At 45.0% G+C, this 22,877-nt stretch overlaps 1 protein-coding gene across 8 annotated transcripts; it reads left to right on the forward strand.

The window, feature by feature from the left end:
- Positions 1–970: 970 nt before the first annotated feature.
- On the forward strand, positions 971–21,660 carry LHX9 (LIM homeobox 9). Of its 8 annotated transcripts, none has more exons than XM_018079132.1 (7): positions 971–1,395; positions 1,643–1,775; positions 7,228–7,346; positions 9,053–9,255; positions 10,017–10,372; positions 15,551–15,753; positions 16,948–17,337. In XM_018079132.1, the coding sequence occupies exons 3-7, from the start codon at positions 7,230–7,232 to the stop codon at positions 17,203–17,205; spliced, it is 1,137 nt and encodes a 378-aa protein (XP_017934621.1). In that variant the 5' UTR covers positions 971–1,395; positions 1,643–1,775; positions 7,228–7,229; the 3' UTR covers positions 17,206–17,337. The 8 variants fall into 8 exon arrangements, with proteins under 8 accessions (XP_017934621.1, XP_017934617.1, XP_017934618.1 ...); XM_018079128.1 differs by having other exon boundaries at positions 7,064–7,346; positions 16,948–17,205; XM_018079129.1 differs by lacking the exons at positions 971–1,395; positions 1,643–1,775 and adding an exon at positions 4,800–4,861 and having other exon boundaries at positions 7,064–7,346; positions 16,948–17,205.
- Positions 21,661–22,877: the final 1,217 nt, after the last annotated feature.

Below are 22,877 nucleotides of genomic sequence, written 5' to 3' on the forward strand. Positions count from 1 at the left end.
CTGCTGCTGTCGGGTGGGATGTGTCCTTTGCTGCCCGCCTGCGTCCATGGGGACAGCAGGCACGATGCCGCTGCTCCCGCCTTGCCTCGTTTCGATTACGCCCCGGGCGCTCCCGCGCTCCCCACCCACCCTGACGGCCTAAGTGAGGGCTTGGTGCCAAAGGGCCTCCCGCCCGGCGGCCGGAGGCAGCCCTGGGGCGGCGGAGAGAGAGGCTGTCCGGCTGCCACGCGCGCTGTGATCACCCGGCCGTGCTGCGCCGAGCTGCCACGCCTTCGGCCAGAGCCGAGACTCTCGGGGAGACCCGCCGCCCTGCCCCGGGCGCACGGTGCCGAACACCCCCCGCCGGTTGCGCACCCGCGGTGAAGTCCTGAGACCGCCCTGCCTCCTCCGCACGCCGCCGGGGCCTCCTGCTGACCAAACTCCAAGGTAATGATCAATTAGTCATCCTTGCTTCCCTTTTTTTTTTTTTTTTTTTTGTGATAGATTACTAAACTGGCCACGTAGCCCTGAGGGTCACATGGCTCAGGGGAGAAGGACTGAAACTGTCGCAGGAGTTAAGAGAAACGGGCAAACAAACAAAGCCGAAGCGAGAAGTCATCTCGTGTGGCTGCTGCAGAAACAGCTCCCCGGCCACAGGGTCCTCTCAGTGAGCCCCTTCCCGCGAGAGCCGCTCCGCCAGGGCCGGCGGGAGGGCGGCCGCAGCCCCTCCGCAGTCCGGCCGGGAGCCGACTCCTGCCTCCCCGCCGGCTCCCCGCTTCCCCCGAGCAGGGAGAGTACGCGAAATGACTCTCGACCCTATATTTTTCTATTGTTTTGAGCCGGTGGATCAATTGTCATCAGTACTGTCACCTAAGAAGCAATGATTCCGATTCATCTTGGCATCTGATTTTATTCTAATGGGTTAAATTGGGTTCACTTTTACAATTATCCCAGGTTTGACTGCGTAGTATTGCATGACAACTCACAGTTTCATCGGGTTTGGCAAAGCGAGGTTGCTCCATGAATCCGTATATCATATCACATCAGATCAGGCTGAAGTTTGCTGTTTAGCGACTCCATTTGAGAGGCTTTTTATGAAAGTGGGAAGGGTTGATGCAGTCCATGGCTGGTTCAGTGCGATTTGAAAAAAAAAAATGTGGAGAGATGGCAACAACCCGGGGTTTGCTGCTCAGCTGTGAATAAGCACAGAACGAAAAAAGCGACGTGATGGGGAAACGCTCAGCTCGCTACAATATTTTTAACAGCCTCTCAGTCCTCGCCTTTTTTTAATTTCCTAATATGTTCTTTGCTTTATTAGTTTTATTTACAACCAGCTCCCCATTAACACCTCACCTGATTACTGAGGAGCTGAGACAGCTAATCAAGAAAATCCAGCAAACCAGCCAAAATCGAGAGGTGGGATTTATTTTTTGCTTCATTCATTCTTCCTATTTATTTATTTATTTATTTAGTTTTAGAAAATATCTCGAAACAAACAGAAAATAAAAGGCAGGTATCTGTGTGTTGGCAGGAGGTCAGGGGTTAGAAATTCACGTCAATTCTATATCAGAGGCTATGGGGGGGGGGGAGGAAGAGAGAGGGAGAGAAGGGAGGAAAAAAAAAATCTTTCCACCAAGCAGCTTGTTTATTTTAATTAACATAGGGATCCTCTGCTAGGAACAAGGAACAACCTCCATCTACTGGCTAGATCATTGCGTCTCTTCTCCATCCAAAACCCATCCCTCATCACTCATTAAGGAGGGTACAATTTTGGAAGAAGCTTCTAAGGTCTCAAGGTAAGCTCCTGCATGAGTCTTTGCTAGTACTGCAGCTATTTGGACCTCACGGATGTAATTTGCGTGGTGTTTCTTTGGCGTGTTGTTGTTTGTTTGTTTGGGGTTTTTTAACAACACAGAATGGTAATGTTCCCAGGTGTATTCACAAATAACATTTCATGTATCTATATTTTAATCTAGAAAAATAGCAGCCTGGGAAGGCTGAGCCATTCAGCTCAATTAAAAAGAAAAAAATAAAAAGCCCGTGTTCTTTGCCTTTCTTTTATTTTTTTTTCCAATGGAATGGCTCCTTTCACCTGTCTGTGAATCTAGTCTGTGAGGGAGTCCTTTTCAAAAGCAGCAAAACATGATGATTTCCAGCGGTTTAATTGCAACCGGAGTACAAATCCGATTACGGTTAATATCAGACAACTAAGAAGCTGACAGTGCTGAGGTCCTGGGCGGTGAACAGTTTCATGTTAGACAATAATCTGCCTCTCCTGCTTTCTTCTGGCTGTGTGATCACTTGTTTGTGGTCAGTCACAGCGCTTGACCACGGAGATATGTGTTTGGGATTACCATGCAAAGCACCTAATTGTTTATTATTTAAATATCATCTCCTTAAGCAAATGAATACGTGTCTTAATTGACATGTTTTCAGATTACCGGGAGGTACAAGCACATTGGAGCTTTGGGGGTTTTTAATCCGATGCCGTTTATGGTTAAAGATACCCTGCGCTTGTGTCCCTCGCACCGCCAGCCCCCTCACAGCCTGGCTGGGGAGGAGAGGGGTTGGTGCCCGAATCTACCTGCGATGCACTGGCTTTTAACATGTCTCTAACACAGTGATCCGAAAGTTGGTCCACGGTACACTCGAGAGGACTCGAGAGAGGAGAATGATGGTGGTGGTAAAATATGTTGTATCTGACTCCGAAGCGGATTTTTAAATAATGTCGGGCTTAAAAAAAAAAAAAAAAAAAAAAAAAAATCAAAAAACCCAACAAGACCAAACCTCCCAAAAGCAACCTATTTGAATGCTGAAAACGACATTAGCTACATTTGATACCACCGCCGAGAGATGTAACTCTATTCAGATTTTCCTTCTTTGTGTCTAGATTGCATGTAGTACCCGCGGACTTCACAAAGAGATGAGGTTGTTCATTAATAGCACTGTACTCCACCATAAGCTCGTAGAGCAGAAAATAGTGTTAGGATTTAAAAATAGATCTGGCTTTAACCACCCGACTCGCAGGCAACAGGATCGTAATCCTGTTGCTGTTTTTACTACGCGCTTTAAATTTCTGGAAATGATTAAACTGGAAGTGTCTTGAAAAGTTCAGGTGCTGACGGAGAGGGTGTGAAGCCCTGGTGCCCTACGGGGCGGGAGGCGGCTGGCCCGGGCAGTGCCCTACGCCTGCAGCCGGGACACGCCACGGCCTCAAATAGGGCAGGCGAAATCCAAACCATTTCTGCTTAAAGAACACCCCCTGCCTTCCCCACCCCCCAACCGCCCGCCTGACACCCTCCCCTTTCTCCTAATTATTGTTGGTCAATTATTAATTTGCATGTAGACCTTGCCCTAAATCCTCCGAACTAAACACAAGATCGTTCACGCTGTGATAGGCTTTAGACGGTAGCCCGTGGCCAGGGAGAACGCGGGCTCCGTGGCAGAGCGGATCCCAGTGACCGCACGCTGAAATGTGCCCAGGGCACACGCTAATTGCGAAGGTGGAAGCGGCTCCAGGCAGCGCCCGGGGACCTGCCGGGCAGGGGGCTTGCCGGGCAGGGGCTTGCGGGCAGGGGCTGCAAGCGGGGCGCGGCGGGATGTTCGTGGGAGCTCTCCAGCCCTGCGTGGGCAGACAAACGCTGGACTTGTGAAAATCCCCACAGCGATGTGTTCCACACACACCCCCCTCCTACCCCCCCCCCCCATTAGCTTGGGGAGCCCGGGTAGAGCCTTACAAAAAGGAAAAAACTGAGAGCGCCTGTCATGTTACTAAAATATTCTGAATATTGCACATCAGATATCCTTCCCCAAATGCTGCAGAGAAAGGAGATGAAAGCGCCCTACAATGAGGAACAGCTAATGCCGATGGATTCATGAGGGACAGGCGCATAGATTTGGATTTTAGATTCCCTGTCGTGTTCTTTTTGAGCTTTTCTCTCCCCTCCCCAAGCAAACCAGCAAAACTATACGGAGCCCCTCGTGCTATAATGGCAACCTCTCGCTACCAGCCTGCCTCAGAGCAGTGGAGCATCAGTTCGCAGCGAGGAATGAGATCTCAGGAACATTGAAATAGATTTACCTTGATCTCCTACAGGCCTTTTGGAAACGGATAAGTCACGTTTGATGCTAGCAACAAACTTTTGGTGTCCCTTTAGGTAAGAAGTGGTCTGCCAGCATTAGGATGTTAATCAGAAAACGCCTTGGAAACCGCTGGCCTCCTTTACTGTAGCAGCAGTAGCTAGTAGCGTATCCTTAACTGTACCTGATGGAGCAGAAAGAAAGGACCCTCTAATTAATTAAGTGTGCCCAACCGGAGGAGGCTCAGTCATTTCTGAGTTTTGTTATGAGTCTGCCCAATTACTCCTAACGGCGCCATCGAGCTAAGGTAGAGACGAGAATTTAACAAACAATATTTTCGGTGTCTCTGCCTTGGACCAATACTTTGACACCGCACCTGCAGAGCATTTCGGTGAACCCGAGAGAGCAAATGCGAGATAAGCAGGGGGAGAGGGGAGAGAGGAGCGGTGCCCGCACCCGGAGCGCCAGAGGCGGGGGCGCAGCACGCTCGGGGGGCTCAGTGTCCCCACTTTAGCCCTCGGAGGGAACTGGGCTCCGCGGTCGCCCAGGGGCTTCCCCAGCCCCCTTCTTTCCCCGCTGCCGGCGGACGCGATGAGTTTGGCGGTGCTCAGCCCGGCAGGGACACGGTCACAGCGGGACGGCGGCGGCGGAGCCTCCGGGAGGGTCTGCGGGGGCGGCCCGGGCTGGCGGGAGGCGGCGGAGGTCTGAGCCCGGCACACGCCGGGGTGTCTTTGGCAACCCGGGCGCCACGGGAAATGCAGACCATTCCAGGAGAACAGACGCAACACGAAACGGAGGCAGGGTGAGTTACCCCGACAGCATAGCTGGACAGGAATACAGGAAAATCCAGTTCGAAAGGGAAAAAAGCCGAAACAAACCCTGAACGTGCCTGTAGAGAGGAAAGACTATATTGGAACGATTAGAAATAAACTCATCTCTAAGTGAGATTTTTTGACCTCTGTCGACAGAAATCGCTGCAATCCCCCAAGCCAGGCGGTACCTGCCGAGCGCACAGGGGTTCGTCCCCCGCCCGTGGCGCGGCCACCCCTCTCTCCCCCCTCTCCAGGCCGCTCCACAAAGGCCGCGGGCCCCGCAACCGCTCCCCGGCGGGACTGGGGTCGAGAGGGAAGCACCTTCGCCCGTCTCCTGGAGCAGCCGGGGCGTCGCGGAGGGGCGGCGGAAAGGAGGGGGTGGGGATGGATTTGGGGATCCCGAGCGAACAGCTCCCGTATCCCGGATCGAATCACCTTGTTTATTTTTTCCTGATGTCTTATTGTGCTAATTGACTTGTTTTCTCCAAGGAAAGCCTATCTTTCCCTCCTTATTACCAACACACAGATTTTTTTTTTTTCCAGACCGGGAGTGCTCTGCAGGAGACTACGGCTTATGGAGGGATCTGCCCTTTTTGAGGGAGATTCCCTTAGCCCTTTGAGTCTCGTTGGTTTTATAGCTATTACTCTCTTATTAAAACACACACATATATACAACACATTGATTTCCATCCAAAAGGGCTAATTACATTACTTACAGTAAATAGCAGCCCTGCTGTCCAGGGTCTAGTGTGCCAACAGAGAAAAAAAATCCAGGCTTATTTCACTTGATTGACTTCATCTTTGTGTGAAATTGTGTTTTATGAGCTGTATTCTGGCACTCGGAGGAATGTAGCAACATTCAATCTGCAAATAACATTAATTTTAGCTACTTAAGGGGGAAAGAGAAGGGAGGAAACTGGCTGCCGGAATCTTGGGTTACATGGAAGAGGTGACTCGAGGAGCCCCTGAGGATGTCTCTGGGATGCTTTGGAAAGGAAGTGGGGGCTGGGGTACTTCTTTCACTAGTCGCACTCGGGTTTGGTGTGGAGTGTCCCCCAGGGAGCAGGGAGCGCAGGACTGCCGCCAGGAAGATCCTTCAGTAGGGATCGAGGTGTCAGGAAACAGCCGGCAGCTGTTTCAGGGAAAGGCAAGGAAGAGTGGTGTGAAAAGTAAGTAGGAAAACGGGAAAAGAAGGGGAAGGGGAACAGACAGAGAGATTAGACAGGAAGGAATGCATCGCCCAGTCCCCTACACACAGTGATCACTCGCACTGCGCGGCCGGGGAGCGGGAGAGGGGAGGCAGGGAGGCAGTCCCGTCGGCCGGGGCTGTCCCCGCAGGCTGCCCGCGGAGGGGCCGCATCCTGCTGAGGGTGCGGGCGGGGGCTCCGCGGGGCAGCGCCCCGGTAAGCGCTCCATCTGCCCGGAACTCTCTTGCTTCCGAAGTTCCCTCCCCCCCAGCACTCCTCCGCGGCCCCCCGGGCCCGGGGAGTGGTCTGGCCGCTCCATCCCGCCTCGGCTGCCCCGCCACGGCGCTTCTCTTCCTCTCGCCTTCCCGCGGCGGCGGCAGGAGCGGCGGTGGCCGGCCCGGGCGACCGCGGAGAGGAGGTTCCCGCGGAGCCGCCTTGAGGGGAGCGGGGCCCCCGGGAGGGGAGCGAGGCCCCCGGGCCACCCTGCCCCTCGCCAGGCGCCGTCGCCGCCAACTCCCGGGACTCCGTGTTTGGGGGAGGTAATAAACCCCACCCCACCCACAGCTCCGACCGTAATGTTTGTCACTGCTTGCCCATCACTAGGGGTTGAGAGGAGTATGACAGGTCTTTGTTGTCTGAATAAAAATCAGCGGCAGCTCAAGGGAGAGAACTCCTCCTACTAAATTATCAAAAATGGGCTGGCTTTAGTCTCTTAACAAATTGGACAGAGCTCCGGAAAGCAGCAGTCCCAAATCCAACCTACAGGCACTGGGAACTTTAAAGCAACCAGGGACTGCTGAAAATAGCACTTCTTTTTGCTTTCTTTGTATTCAAAACTATATCCTTTCCCGACCGATTCTACTGCCCCAGGTCCAAGTTTCTCCAGTCAGGAGCCCCAGCTCTCCAGAACAGTAACAGATCCTTTAGCTCGCTTTTACTATTTTATTTTTAGAACTAATTATTATTACATTTTCTCCCCCTTGTTTGTTTTCTGCACATCTTCAGGAAGCCCTCGGTGCTTGTGCAAAGAGAAGCTCCTATTGCAACCTCCCTCCCTGCGCTGTGCGCCTCGGTGTAAACATTTTGGATGATCTAAAGACTCTGGGGTCTGTATATGGAAATAGTGGGGTGCAGAGCAGAAGAAAATACTTGTCCTTTCCGCCCCCCAGCCATGCTTTTCCACGGGATCTCCGGAGGCCACATCCAAGGAATCATGGAGGAGATGGAGAGGCGATCCAAAACCGAGTCCCGCCTGGCCAAAGGGGGACAGATGAACGGCCGAGAAACGGTAAGAAATGAGCTGGCACTTTTTGCAAGGGAATCCCCGCAAGCATGGACCGGCACCGGGACAGACCTTGACTCTGGGAAGAGAAAGGCGCCGCTTCCCCCTTCCCCTTCCCTGCCACCCCTTGCTTGTCTAAACCCTTCCGAGGCTCCCTGTAAATCCACCCGTAACCTTGGGTACTATGCTGGCCAGGCTCGGTTATACCTTTGACTAGTCAATGTTGTTGCGTGTGCTCTCTGGAGCAACGGGGAAACTATTTTAAATCATACCAGGGACGGGTTTTCAGCCCTTACGGTGGAGCAGCCTTTTGCCCCTCTTCGGCCGGCTGCGGCCGCTCTGCCCCTTCGAGTAAGGCTGCGGCTGGAGCTCCCGAGGTGTGCTTTGCTTTTTTTCTACACTCCTGGAGCCTCCTAAATTAAACCTCAGACCGCTAATGCTTACTTTTTGTAACTGTTTTTGGTCTAAAATGTGTGATTGATACAAAGAGGCACCGCTCTCTCTGAATGTTATGCCGGCCGACTACTTTGCTTAGAAGTAACATCTCTTAGTCAAAAGGACCAAAGTCTTCAGATACGTACTAAAGGATGGCGGAGAAATCGAGTGTCACGCTGGGCTTTGTGCAAAGCGAGATCTCCCTTTCTCCAACTTGTAGGGCTTCCGCCGATCGCGCACAAGGCTCTGCACACAAAGTAACGGCCTGAAAAACTGCTTTAAGGCTTTGGGCCACAGGGTCCTTTCCCCCTCCTCTTAAATAAACTCACGCTTTGTTATATGAGGATTTGCAATGTAAATTTAAATCGCCTTTTCAATTGCTGCAAAAAAAAAAAAAGGGGGGCGAGGAACACAACTTCGGATTGGAAAATGAATGCGGAGTTGCCACTTTAAAACAGTTGCAACTTTAGAACAAGATGTTTGGGGTTTTTTTCTCCTGTTACTTTATCAGCAAATGCTGCCCCAAGTTTCACGGCAGAGCTTTTGTCTCCGCCGTCCCTCCATCTCCCTTTGTCCCGAGCGACACTCCTCGTGGGGAGCAGATCAATGGGAACTTGCAGAAGTTTACTGACAAAAAGATGCTAGTTTGAGCTGAAACCAGCCTGTGCCACCTTTCTACCCGTGTCCCTAGCAGTGCTGGTGAGCGTTCACGTTCCCTGCTCTTTACACCATCCACCTGTCTTCTTTTTCTTATTCCTGTTCTAAATGGCCTGACTTTCTTTAGAGATGCGGTTTCGGCTCGTTTAAATACAGGTAAAGATTTACCGTAGAATGAGTGCAAGCCTGAACTCTCTGCCATAAACTTTCGGAATAGGAAAACGATATTTTCCTGCTTTAAAATGCTGTTCCTGTGAAGTGCTCTAAGATTAAAACTCTAAAGTAATGGGGAAGCCTCAGAGTTTAACTTCAGTACCTTAGGAAAGAATGAGCTCTGCTTTTCTTACTACGGCCTGATCAGTTGCCTTCAGATATTGACATGACCTTATATCAGTAGGAGAGGTTTACTGGTATAAACACGAAAGCTGAATCGCGGTAACACTTTACTAGCGGGGATGGTCCCGGATCCCCCTTAAACTTCCCGCCGGGTACAGAGTTTGGTCTCAGAGAGCAGCGTCTTTGTACGAGCCCCGGGCCCTGCGCAGGACCCGTTCCCAGCCCAGCCTGCCTGCCTGTCTTCCTCTCCCTGTCTCATCCCTTGTGGTGTGGTTGTTTTGCAGAATATGCCCCCCATGAGCCCCGAGAAGCCTGCTTTGTGTGCTGGTTGTGGAGGGAAGATCTCAGACAGATATTACCTGCTGGCTGTTGACAAACAATGGCACCTCAGGTGTCTTAAGTGCTGTGAATGTAAACTGGCTTTGGAGTCAGAACTCACCTGCTTTGCCAAGGACGGCAGTATTTACTGCAAGGAGGATTACTACAGGTACAGCAATAAGTCCCTATGAGTTCAAAAGTACATCCCCTCAAAAGACATCATGAACCGAAACGTTCTTTTCTCCACATGGGCTTTCAAAGGTAGCTTTTCGCAGTCAGCGATTACTTAATCCTGAAAACGCGTCCCCTCCGAAAAGTCTCGCACGTTTAAAAACCGGACGGACCGTCAGGGGACGCGCTGACTGAGCATGTGTGGCGGTACACAAACAGGCGAAGGCTCTCCCGCTGCCCGGCGGTTTCCCTCCGTAAATACCAGCTTAAGACCCAACACAAATTTCCCTCTGCCCGCAGCTTGCCGGTTTTCCCGCGGTCCGGAGACCCACCGCCCCGGCTCAGCCCCATGGAGGGTGCCCGGGCCCCGGGAGCGGGCACTGCTGATCCTGATCCGTGCCTTACAGCTCCCCGCGGCACTTCTGGTCTTGACAGGAATGCCAGGAGAGCAGGGACCGATCTCCCCCACCCCGTCCTGCCCGCGTCCGTTCGCATGGGCAGCGGGAGGGCTTTCGCCCAAGTCCTGAGAGATTAGGTCAGCTCGGCGGCAAGAGTTGCTTACCCCGGGACCCCAGCACCGGCTCCCGGAGGGTGTCCCGACACCAGGAGGGCCAGGGGCCACAGCCGGTGACATGGGTCGTCCTGGGGACGGGGTCAGGGCCAGGCTCCCTCCCGTGGCAGGGAGAGAAGGCGAGCGGCACGGGGGGCAAACTCTGTCTTTGCCGTTCTAGTTGATGCCCACTTTTCCGTTTCCTTCAGAAGGTTCTCCGTGCAGAGATGTGCCCGCTGCCACCTTGGGATCTCAGCCTCCGAAATGGTCATGAGAGCCAGGGAGTCGGTTTATCACCTGAGCTGCTTCACCTGCACGACCTGCAACAAGACTCTGACCACGGGCGATCACTTTGGCATGAAGGACAACCTGGTTTACTGCAGGGCCCACTTCGAGTCCCTTTTGCAAGGAGAATATCCCCCTCAGCTGAGCTACACCGAGCTGGCTGCCAAGAGCGGAGGGCTGGCCCTGCCTTACTTTAACGGCACTGGCACGGTCCAGAAGGGGAGGCCCAGGAAAAGAAAGAGCCCTGCCTTGGGAGTGGACATCGTCAGCTACAACTCAGGTGGGAAACACACGCCGAGCCTGCCTCCCGTTCCCCCGAACAGAGCGTTCTTGGGCTTCCTCTCAGCTAGGCAGTGCGTGAGTAACTCAGCCAGGCCAAATCTTGCTTAACCATTGGAAAATCAAACAAACAGCCCTCTGAGGGTTGGAGCGTTTGCAGGAAAGCTAACAGCAGCCCTCCTCAAAGGCTGTCTTTGCCTATTAATGTCAAACACCCAAACTTAGCCACTTCCCAGGGTAAAGAAAAAAAAAAGGAAAATGGAAAAACCCCAACCCAACCCCACATAGCTCTTTCTCTATAGGAATCTTAGAGATAGTTTATCATTATTTATATTTGCTTAGCTAAAAGCATTTCACCGTTTAAACCTCAAATTAGAAGTAACCAAATGAATCAGAAGAAATAGAATAAAAGGTATAGTATATGGCTCCTATGCCAATGTACTATGCACATAACTCGATTTAGATATTCAATTTATAGTGATTAATTCTTCAGGCTGAATAATTCTGTTTTACTGGCACATAAACGATCAAACTGTACAAGAGGTCAATGAATGCATGTTGTTCCATGTAACTAAACACTAACAAATGTAATTAAGGAGAACGGTTTCTATTCTCTCAGCAGTAGGAAAGAAAAAAAAGTGTTATCCTGTATTAAATATCTTTCCTGACTCCAGTCGCTGAAGTACCCAAACCGTGTATAAACAGACAGTGCAAGTGGCCAGAGGCAAAGGAGTTTCAGGTCAAGCAGTTGAGGCAGAGTTTCATTAGATGGAAGACGAAAGCAGTGAGGGTAAATACGAACTAGCAAACTCCTAACTTCAAAATTATTTTAGCAAAACTCAAGCTCCCGATGGTCAGTAACGAGGAGAGAAAGCTGTGGGAAGCAGGAGAGGTGCAAGGTGCTTCACCACGAAGCGGGCAGCCGTCCCGGCCGGGATAGGGAGCCGGGGGCTCCTTCCTCAGGGCTGCGAACCGCTGGCCCAACCGGGACAGGGGTCAAGGGCTCCCCTTCTGACAATCGCGGTCGGTAGCAGGGCACTGCTATCGGCCCGGAGCTCTCTCCCCTCCACCAAGTTCACTGAGATCCATAAGGAATCCTCCACCGCCCCCCTGCCCTCCCCATCCCTCCCCCGGCACCTCCTCTGGGGCCACTCGTGAAACGGGCTTTAGCTCGGAACCAGGGAGCTGTGCAAGGCGATTTCATCTCCTCTGATGCGTAGACCTTGGAGCCAGGGTAATCACTGCGCTAATTGTTCCTTGTTAATTGAAGATGACATTGGAATCCCTGGCTATGGAGCAGCTTCCAATCAATCCTGAAAGCTGCTAAAGAAAAGGGAACCTGTAGCGCAGCCAGGATTCATTCAGCCCAGGCTTCGAATGGTGGATTTTCCGTGCGCCCGCGCTCCTCTCTGTGCTGTCCCTGGTCCACACACTATCACCCGAATCCCCAGATTCATAAAGGGAAATATTACTAGAGATAATTTAGCGTTAGAACTAGGACCAGAAATTAGAGAAGAATGAAGAGTTGTGGGTAGGATAAACCCCTTAAACTTCAGTTCAGGACTCAAGAGAGACATTATTTGCAAAAGCTGACATAGCTTTTGTGTGTTAGTCTTAAAACTCCCCTTCTTTACAACAACGGGTCATATAAGATGTACCACTGACTCCAAATGAGATTAAAAAGCACTGCCCGTTATGAAAATCCATCTCACTGCATTGAGATCTCACAGAATCCTCCGGGCAACGGACAGAGAGAATAAAAAACCCCAAGAACAAATCAACAAACGCTCGAATCTGATGCTTTGGACTCAGGCTAGATAGCTGAGAAATCTGTTCTGTTAGGGCCGTGATTTTATTTTTTTTTTATAAGTATTATCTAATAATGTCCAGGGTTGACACATGGTCTCGAGAAAGTACAGTTTACAGCCAAACCGTGTACCCGGTGCAAAGGACCCCAGACCACTGAGCCACTGCGCTCCATATCCAGGGGGAGGAAAACAAATCTGTAACAGTTACGAAATGAGTTGCAGCCGATGAAATCTCTTCTTGAGAGAAAAAAAAAAATCTCTAACTAACTGGCAGCCACTTCCCTATACACGCTTTTCGTCCCTGCCTTGTGACTCGGTAACTGCTCTTGCACGTAATTATTTACAAAGGGCAAGCGGTGCACAGAAAATTAAATGTCGGACACACTATTAGCGCTTCCAAGGCAGGAGCGGGACCCCGCAGCCCACCCGGCAGGCCAGGCGGGCCGGGTCCCGGGCCATGGCTGCGGTGGTGCTGCCCCTGTTCCCCCGGGACGGGAGGGCCGAGGGGCCCCGGGCTCAGCCCTGCCCCGGACTCGGCTCTGCGCTAAAGCGCTCCCGGGCCGAGACACAGCGCTCCGTGCTGGCAGCTCCTCACCGACAGCCAAAGCTTCCTCTTGGCACTCCGTGTTCAGTGGGCTCCACGGCTTTAACTTCCCCGGCAAGCCAAGGCGGTGTCCTACCGAAACAGCCACCCCCGCGGGTGTCCGTACTCATGTGCCAAGACACTATGGGACACGAACCCGACCTTTAAAAATGAAACTCCGACGAAGCTGTAACAACTTCCCCCAGCTGAGCATAAGAGTGTGTGTATTCACAGGCCATCCTGCAGGCCCTGGCTCAGATTTGCCTCCACATTATGTTTCAGGGGAGCTGAGTGCAGGGCCAGAATGGAAAATCCGACCCTGCTGCCGGATCTACAACAATTTTTCTCTTCTGTATTTTGTTTGGTAGCTTAGTTTCTGTTTCCCAACTCCTCGGTTGTAAAGTGGAGACACAACAATAAATAACTCAAAATGTTATGAGGTAAAAGTCATTCATACCTGTGAGCTGTCTGGAATTAATGTGAAAAATGGAAGAAACTATTCAAAAGTACTTAAAACATTCAAGGCTTTCTCTATATTACCTCTTATATCATGGAATTAATATGTATTTTGTGGGAAACTGTGTTGACTTACAGCTCACAGGATATAGAAATGAGATGGTGAAGAAGATTTGCCTAGGAAAATATTTTACACAGCTGTTACTCAGAGCTGTTTACTTTGTTTCATTATATGTATGTATGTGTGAAAAACTATGAAGAATTCCCTTGAAGAATTCTTGGCAATAAGGGGCAAACTATTCTAGCTCTTTTGAAAGCAAAATTAAACAACCCTCCAATCCCACTGCAAAGGAATGAGCAATAATGTCTTACTTAATTTTTTTCTTCCCCTTAATTTTCCAGGAGACAGTGCAAAACTCTGCTCTGTGATGTGGCCAAACCACATAACACTCTTTCACCCATGTAAAACAGAGAGTGAGTTGTAATCATTGTGCAGGATTGTCTAAGGATGCTTGGAGCTCTCTTCCCATTTTCTCTTGAAAATAAAAGCTGAAATAAAGTAAATCACAGAAAAAAAAAAAGAGGAGTACAGAAGCAAAAGCAGTAAGCGGGACAGAGGAGCCTGAGGAAGTTTGTGTTGCTACTGTAAACCTAGGAAAAACAACACAAACAAGCAGCTTGCAACTCTGAAGTAAAATCTGAGGGCTGAATTCTGGTACTCTGATTTATGTCAGCTCATAAGTTACAGCCCACGCAGTTCGACTGAAGGCAGTGTGATTGCTTGTGAAAACAAGTAGTAAATACAATCCAAATCTGGCCTGATATTGTTTTTAAGGCAACTTTCAACTCCTGATATTTTCAGAAGTGTCAGCTTACTTTGTTTGAAAGCGAAGATATACTTCTTACCAAGACTAGAAGCAAAGCTAGCTATAATTAAATATTCACCTGATTTTCTGTCAAAGTGTTGTCTTACCAGCATCTGTTCATGTTGACTTGTCTTATAATTCAAAAGAGAAAACATCTTCAAGAAACTTTTTATTTTCTCCTGGTTTCAAGTTGCTTTGTCTCTGTTTTCAGCACTGCTGACATCAGTCTGTCTGTACTGTGCGCTTTGTCTCTTTCTCTCTCTTTCTCCCTCTCTCTTTTTAAATTAGGAGTGGGGATCAGCTAGGCCTTGTAAATAATCCAGTAACTATTGGAAGGTAGTTCAAAAGTCCAAATGAACAACTAATGAAACTTGGTTTAATTTACAGACATTGTGAAACATTTTTAATTAGATCTTCTTTAATTAATATTCCCTGCTATGATGACACATTAATTTTCTTCTGTGAGACTAAGCTATCTTTATAAAATGAGATCCTAGAAATTGCTAACCCTTCTGTTTAAGCTGAAAAGAAAAATATAGATATATTTCTTACTTTTTTTTTTGCCTATACTGTTATTTCTTTCCCCGATATGAAGTAATGATGCCACTTTTCCCAAAGAGCTGCAACTCCTGTACATAATTCACACCCATAAAAGTGTAATCTGAAACAAACTTATCTTTCATAGACACTTTGAAAATCCTGAATCAGGGGAATCAGGGAAATCAGGGAAGCTCTCTTCAAGTTTTCAGCCCCTAGCTGGTTGCTTGTAGAAATGTCCTAAATCAGTATCAAGTAAGAGCTACTGCTGATTGGGATTGGGATTGAGGGACTGAATCAAGCCTTGATGCAACTGCTTTCTAGACATGTTTTACAGATTAAGGTGTTTGAGCAATTCATATAAACTCTCATGCAGAGTCCAAAAGCATTTATTTTATCAGCAAAAACACTCCAGATTTTACACTTTCTTGATGAACTGTCATAAGAAACTTTCCTGCTGCACATCTCCTTTTATAGTTGCTTGTGATTTGGGGAAAAGCTCAGGAATGTTCAAAATGCTGGTTTGACCTTTATTCTTCTCTCAAACTAAGAGTGTTTCAATGAGTGAGATTTCAAAATCTGAATGAGATTCCAAATGACTCTTTGAATGCCCAAAGCAAAACCATCACCACAGGGAAAAGACTAAATGCTAAAGGAGAGAAAACTTTCTAAATCTGCCCTTAGTAGGTACAGGCCTGGGGGACACAGCATGTTTTAAGAATAGGAAATTATAATATTCTGGATCTTTTTGGGTCTGATTCAATTATCACATCTGTACTTATCCATGTAGCATCTTAGCCCTTTCTTCCTTCCTTTCTCCCTTGTTTGCTTCCTTCTAAACTGCATGTGACTTAAGATTTTGCCTTGGTTCCTTTATCCTACGTGATGCATGGCCACTAACTCCTTGTTCCACTTTGTTTATTGGACAGGTTGTAATGAGAATGAGGCAGATCACCTGGACAGAGACCAGCAGCCTTATCCCCCGTCCCAGAAGACAAAGCGCATGCGCACCTCCTTCAAACACCACCAGCTTCGTACCATGAAGTCCTACTTTGCTATCAACCACAACCCAGATGCCAAGGACCTCAAGCAGCTTGCCCAGAAAACAGGCCTGACCAAGAGAGTTCTGCAGGTAAGAAGCCACATCACAGGCTTGACAGCATTTCCCCCTACCCCTGCTAGTCAATAGCGTTTCCCTTATGTGTAATAAGAGCAATATACATAGAAATACTTTTGCTAGGTGTGTCCCTAGTGGGTGTGCAGAGGGGTATGGTGTTACGTGGCAGGAGTGTCGGATGTATGCCTTACTGCCCCAAGGCAGCCGAATATGAAAGTGTGGTTTATAATTAGTGGCAACCTCAACATGAGGAAACTGTCTTCAGAGTCTACCAACCCAGCAGATATCCTGGGATTGGTAGTCTCTCCATGGTGATCTCACTAAGGGTAGAAGTAGCAAATATACTAATTTTATGCACACCGGGTGAAGCCTTTGGGCTCCCCAGAAGTAGATAATATGGCCCCTCACTAAGAGATCCCCCACTATGACCAACAAGCTTTGACCAACATGATCCTCCAGGACCAGCTGGCTCCCTCTCTCAATGCTTGTTAGGCATCTGTTATCATTAAGGGCCTACATAGTCAAAAGTCACTTCCCTATGAAGGACAGCCTGGCAAATTATGTTAAACCCCCCCTATGTGGTGTGTGTTAGCTCAGTGAAGTTAAAGTGAGGTGTGTATTATATGCAGAGTGCCAAAGAAGGGCAGAGATTGAGGTAGGAGAATTTATTAGCAGCAATTCCTTGTCCGTGTTACATGTCACCTAAAAGATTTTCAGTGAACCTTACAGAACAGAAAGACTAGGTGACCCATATCAACAGTCTGTATGATAGAGATGGTGTAATTACCCCTCCTTCCTCTTCAGCCTTTTCAAATAATCAAGACAAACTTTCAGCCTTGGCAAAAATCTGCTCATTCACCCTTTGCCTCAATCTTTATCATGTGTCTTGACCCCAAAGCTACCCAACCCAAGGAACACTACATGGTCATCAAGAAAGTTGCTTTCATTTGGGGATTGAATGAGTAGATTTTTCTTAGGGCTGCTCTGAAAGGGCTGCACGTGGGGCTGTGATATTCCAGTGAGCATCTGTAGCACTGGGCCTGTGAGAAAGGCGGTACCACCAGTAGCAAGAATGGCTGTAGAATGACTTAGGTGATGGGCCACACACAAAAACAAACATCAAAAATGACTTAGGAGCAAGAACAAAGACAAAAATGAGCAAAACAAAAACAAGCATCGGTAAAGAAATCAATTGGGATTGGTTTGCAGGTTTGGTTTCAAAACGCAAGAGCCAAATTCAGAAGGAACCTTTTGCGGCAGGAGAATGGGGGTGTCGATAAAGCTGATGGCACCTCACTACCGGCACCGCCCTCAGCAGACAGCGGCGCACTCACTCCACCCGGCACTGCGACCACTTTAACAGACCTGACCAATCCCACTATCACTGTAGTGACATCAGTGACCTCTAACTTGGACAGCCACGAATCCGGGAGCCCCTCACAAACTACCTTAACAAACCTTTTCTAACATTTCAGTTTTTTTGGTTTTTTTTTTTGTTTTTTTTTTTTTAATTCTTACTCTTCATTATTATTATTATTATAATTATTATAATTATTATAATTATTATTATTATTTTCAAGCCTTTTTTTTTAAAAAAAAACAACAAACCAACAAACCAACAAACAAACCCACAGAATATTTGGGAAAATAAACAGCTTGATGTGTAGCATCTGCAGCCACTTGGCGAATGAGTTTGAAGTCATATGTTGCTATAATAAATGAACATTTACTGTTGTTAAATTGTACTCAAATTTTTTAAATTCATCAAATGACCTAAGAGAAGGTTTTGAATCATTCTCATAAGTGCCTCTTAAAATTGTATGTTACTTATTTCCAGAACCTTGAAAAGAATTGATTGTTACCACAAAAACAAACAAAAAAAGTTTCTTTCCCTTCTCCATAACCAGATAAAAGCCAGCATCAAAAGAATGCTGCTTCAGGATTGTATGTTCGCTTTCAGCATTTAAGAACCCTAAATTTAATTTCATTTTTATAATGCATCCAAAAGTTTTGTATGATTTATTTTTTTAAATGTTGAATATCAAATACAAAATTAACGAAACTAATCATTGCAACAGTCAGACTGGAAGTGCCAGTGCCCTTTTCTAATGCATAAGTCACAAGCCTGATCCTCCCTGAGCACTGGGGATCTCACTGGGATAGCTAAACGCTCCTCTGCCAGTTCTTCACCCAGCTGGGACGTCCTTGGCCACCACTGAAAGCCATGCCTGGATGGAGGACTTGGAGAGACCCAGTGATGAGAGTGCATGTGGGTGAGGATGGCAGGATCAGGCTGCTGGTCTCCAAATTTGTGTCCTGTACATTAAGAAGACAAGATCTGGGAAAAACCCTCCAGAATGAGCTCCCTCCTATAAGAATATTAGTAAATTAATAATAACAGAATAACAATACAGGTGAGGAGTCCTACTGATCTGAAATATTGCATAGGGAGCGGTTTTAATTTTTGTCTGTCAAGCAGCTCTGATTTGGAATTAAAAAGAATAAAAATTGCAGTTTGCTACATGGCTTTGATGCCGTACCATCAAAGCACACAAGAGGTTGCCCAGCTACTTTAGTAAGCATAGAAATAATTTCCAGGAAGGTGCATGCACATGTACTATTAAAATGAATTTTTGGTAAATCCTACTTTTTTTTTTTCCAGGGAAAATGGAAATAAGCAAAATATAATTTATTAAGATGTTTAAGGAAAATTATTTCAGTACAATTTATTCATTACTATTTTGAATTTACTTATATGTTTCCTGAGATTGTATCAGACACTTGGTTTAACACAGGAACTTAAAAATCTTTAGTTTATTAATATCTCTAACATATACTTTAACTTTTTAAACTTTGTAGAAAAGAAAAAACTGTTAGCAAAAATCGTACAAAACCAGGAATTGGCAGTGAATAACTTTAAAGCCGATAAACTCAGAAGCCTTGTGGATGCTGATCTGAATACATTTCTTAGTTTACAGTAGTGATCTTTCTTTTTTAGTTTTATTTAAGCTAAAAGTCTGAATGGTCTGGGCAGTGGTGAATGTTCATTTGTATCCTTTTATTGTAGTTGAACACCAATTAGATTGTGGAGAGTCTCAGAAACAAAAACGAACAAAACCCAGTCAAGATCTATGTCTTGCTTTTAGTGGATTGTTAAGAATAACTTTGCACATATACCCCACTTTTTAAATACCATCAAATCTCTTTTTGGTGGTCAAAGTGGCTATTTAATATATTTTAAAGGTGTCCTTTTTGGCTGTATAAATGTGTGGTTACATATTGACAGTTCACTGCCCACATTAAAGTGCATTATTGTAATTTTTGCTCAGGGTTTTTAGAAAATTAGCACAGAAAAGTAGCTTATTTTTAAAAAAAGATGACGGAAGAGATGTTAACACTGTAATAGAAGAAAGGTGTGTTTGCCATTATATATTTAGCAAGTATGGTTATCATCTTCTACGGATATTGAATCTTGACTTTTCCTATTTCTATTACCTTATGGGCATTTACCACTAACCAGACCAAACGACCTTGGTAAGGCTGAGATCTTTATTAATACACTTTTACAGGTAAAAATATTGATACTTATAAATTTTGTTCTTTGACAGAACAATATATGGTACTAGAGATCTACTTTATTAAGTAGACTAATTAAAACTCAGTTCTACTATGTGCCTTATGATATACCTTGGGAGTAAGTTTGTGAAAAATCAGGATATATGTGTTGTTTGTTAAATTAACTGTTTTAAGCCCTTTTGACACCTCACTAGTTTTGTACTGTTTTACCTCTTATTTCTGAAACTCTTTTTATGGTGTATCCTGTTAGAGGGGACAAACATGTCATAGAAAGCAGTTGTGCACTCTTTCAGATATAGTTGATAAATCCAATAATCTTATATATTGAGCTTCGTGTTTATAGTACAGTAAGTGGTCTAGCAAAATTGTCCATGTTTCTTTGTTTATTGATAAATGCATTGTATAGAAACTATTTCCCCTAAATATTTATGGACCAAACAATTGTGATATATCCTATTAAATTTGTGTGAATAAACCATTTTGAATCTAAGGAGTTTTATTTCCCATCAATTTTTTGTTGTTTTTTTTTTTCCTTTTTTTTTTTTTTAAAATTTAAAGTCTACGTGTACCAATGCGTCTCTTTACTTTTATGGTACCTATGAACAATTGGTATTAAACACAGAAACACAGCCTTTTAAATTTTTTAAAATATGGTTCCTTCTTAGGTTTTCAATTTCTTCATATTCGATGTATATGCTACTGCTGGTGCAATTTAGATTTTAGCCATTTAAGCTCCTTTTTTGAACATGCAAAGTAATGCCCCACTGATTTGATATTGAAACCCTGTCTTAGACTTCTAAAAGAGCCAGAAAACTAGCAGCTAAAGTAATTGCATGACAAATATAACCTAAATAGTATGATGAAATGAATCAAGATTTAATGCTAGGTATATTGAACACAAAATAGAATTGCAGACCCCGAAAAGCCAGGTTGCTCTGTAGTTTAATAAATTGTCACTATGATTTCTTTCAGGGAGAACAAATCATGGGGCATTACAGCCAAACATCCCGACGTTTGAAAATTCCCTAAAGTATTAAAAGAAGGGGAAAAGTTTGATCGGAAATCCACTGCAGTGAAGACAAAGACAATATTAGGTTACGATAATCATACATTTAAAAATCTATTGAGCCAAAAAATAAAAATAAAAGACTTGATGTCATTTCCTGAATGTTAACAAAACATATGTTATTTCATGGTGTCTAATTAACAGAACCGAAGGCTTCAACAAATTGTGCGGTATCAAAAACAAATTTAGAGAAACTATGTATAAAACCAGAGCAACCTGGCAGCAATCTACCCAGCCCATATTCGACGAAACCTTTTCTTTAAAAAAAAAAAAATCACATTTGTCAAGCACAAGTACTTGTAAAATAAAATCCGAGTGCATTCATTCCACTTGCTTGCTAATGTGTACTAGTCATATCTGTTAAATGGATTTTTGTAAATTCAAAGAGAACTTTTCACTCATCCAAGATCATAGGAATCAAAACCCAGTAACTTTAGTACTATTGTTTCCGAATTAATTTTCTTTAAATGAGACAAATCTGCATGCACTTTTCCATCTGTCACATATAGTGTACATTTCTGTATAATGAATTTCTCTTTGATGTTTCTTGTATGATAGCTTTCATTAATAAACATTTTATTTGATGCAAACATAGTTAACTTTATGTAAACACATAGTCAATTGTTCCAACTAATTTAAACTTTTCTTTTGAGAAGAAGCAGTACAGTGCAGTTCTAATATGCTATATATATCTAAAATCAAAAAGAATGAGGTAGCAATACTGTTGCACAGTGTAAAATTATTTCCTTTGGTGTTAACTTTTTAATTTTTTAACTTCCTGTATAAAATTGACGTTTTAAAAATAAATTCCCATCAGCATCAACAATAAAACAACCCCCAAATTCTTCATCAATATAAGAAAACACGAGCAGTACAATATGTAAAATCCTCAATGACGTCTAGAGTACAAGGATATAATTTGTGGATCCCTGAGCTGTTTACATGGTCACTATGCAATGAGCAAGTATGCTACAGAAAGTTGGTCCTAAGATTCCCAGTCCAAATCACAGATGATTTTTACAAGCCAACAGGCAAGTGTAACAATAACCACGTCTTAGTAATGAGGTTTTGTAACTGTTAAGCAACTATTTGCAGAAAGATTTTTTAAAATATATTCCTATTTAGCTGTATAGCCAAAGCATATGTTAAACAAATTAACATATAAAAGATTTGCTAGAAAATCTTTCATTAAGATGACATTTTTATTATATACTAATGAACCCTATGTAAACAATGTAACTTTTATGAATGATGGACATTAAATATTTCACTTACGTGTATCCTCAGCATTTTGCATGTTTTCTTAAGCTTTTCCAGTTTCAGAATTCTAAAAAGAAAACCATACAATTCTTAACGACATAAGACAAAGTTATGTACAGATTACTGCAGCGGTCTCTGGAAGCTGGTAACTAAGAGTGTTCTAATGGCAATAAAAAGGTATCATTTATTGGTGGTAATTATGAGAAGAATTGTTTAAACAACAGTTTTATAGTATGTTGTAAAGTTCTATTGAAAAGGTTAGCATAGTGAACTTAATTCAAATCAGCTTGATCAGAAATTTAAGTATATTGTGAAATTCTTAAACTGAGCCTTATGAATATTTATTGCTGTAGAAAGTAAGTAAATGTAAGAAAGCAATTATTCATGTCAGCCACAATGTGGTTTCCCCCTGTTGTCCACAGGAAAATATTACAGATTTCAATTATTTCAATCAGTAAAGAACTTGGTGGTGATTAGGACCAAGAAAAAAACCTATGTGCCATAATTTTTCTTTTATAAGTCACTCTATTCTTCAGTAAGTTGAATTTCTTCTCCTCTTGGTTTAATATTTAACAGAGATATTTCTAGTCTAGATACTTGTCTTTATGTTGCATTTTTCACCTCATTTAAATTAGAAAAATAAATTAATTAAATAATCCTGGTGAAATACTGACAAAATCATCACTTATTAAAATAAAACCAGGATAAATTTATTTCTCTGTGTCTGATTAGAGGCATAAAGGATTGATTTTTCTTAACAACACCGTGCTGTTTGGAGACAGTCTTTCACACAGTGCTCTGGTTAACCTGACCAGTATCATTAGACAATCCAAATTTTTTCAAGGATGCAGAACTGTCTCCTGCAATAAGAAAGTGAACATGTTGAAAAGATAGCATTATCTGAGAAAGAAAGAAAGGAGTAATTTCAAGCAAAACTTGAGAGAATGCAACACAAATGTAGGTTTTCAGTGTTGTCGTGAGTGAGAAATGTGTTGTGGGTCTTTCTAGTGGTTACACATCCATGTCTAGACACAGCATTTCTTTGCTCCCCTAGACTTGAAAGAGAAGTCAAATTGCGCAGTCCTAGAACATCTCACTCAGAATGATTCACCAGAGAAATGGCTTGCAGGACCAGGTCGAATGACAGGAGGCTGACACTGCAGCCCACTGAAATTGGTGAAATATTCTCTCTCTGGTTCTGTGGGCTTTGAGCCAGGAGCTGAATGAACATGGAGAT

This window comes from Manacus vitellinus, unplaced genomic scaffold, assembly GCF_001715985.3.
Source record: "Manacus vitellinus isolate BGI_N305 unplaced genomic scaffold, ASM171598v3 scaffold_44_pilon, whole genome shotgun sequence".
Taxonomy (NCBI): Eukaryota; Metazoa; Chordata; class Aves; order Passeriformes; family Pipridae; genus Manacus; species Manacus vitellinus.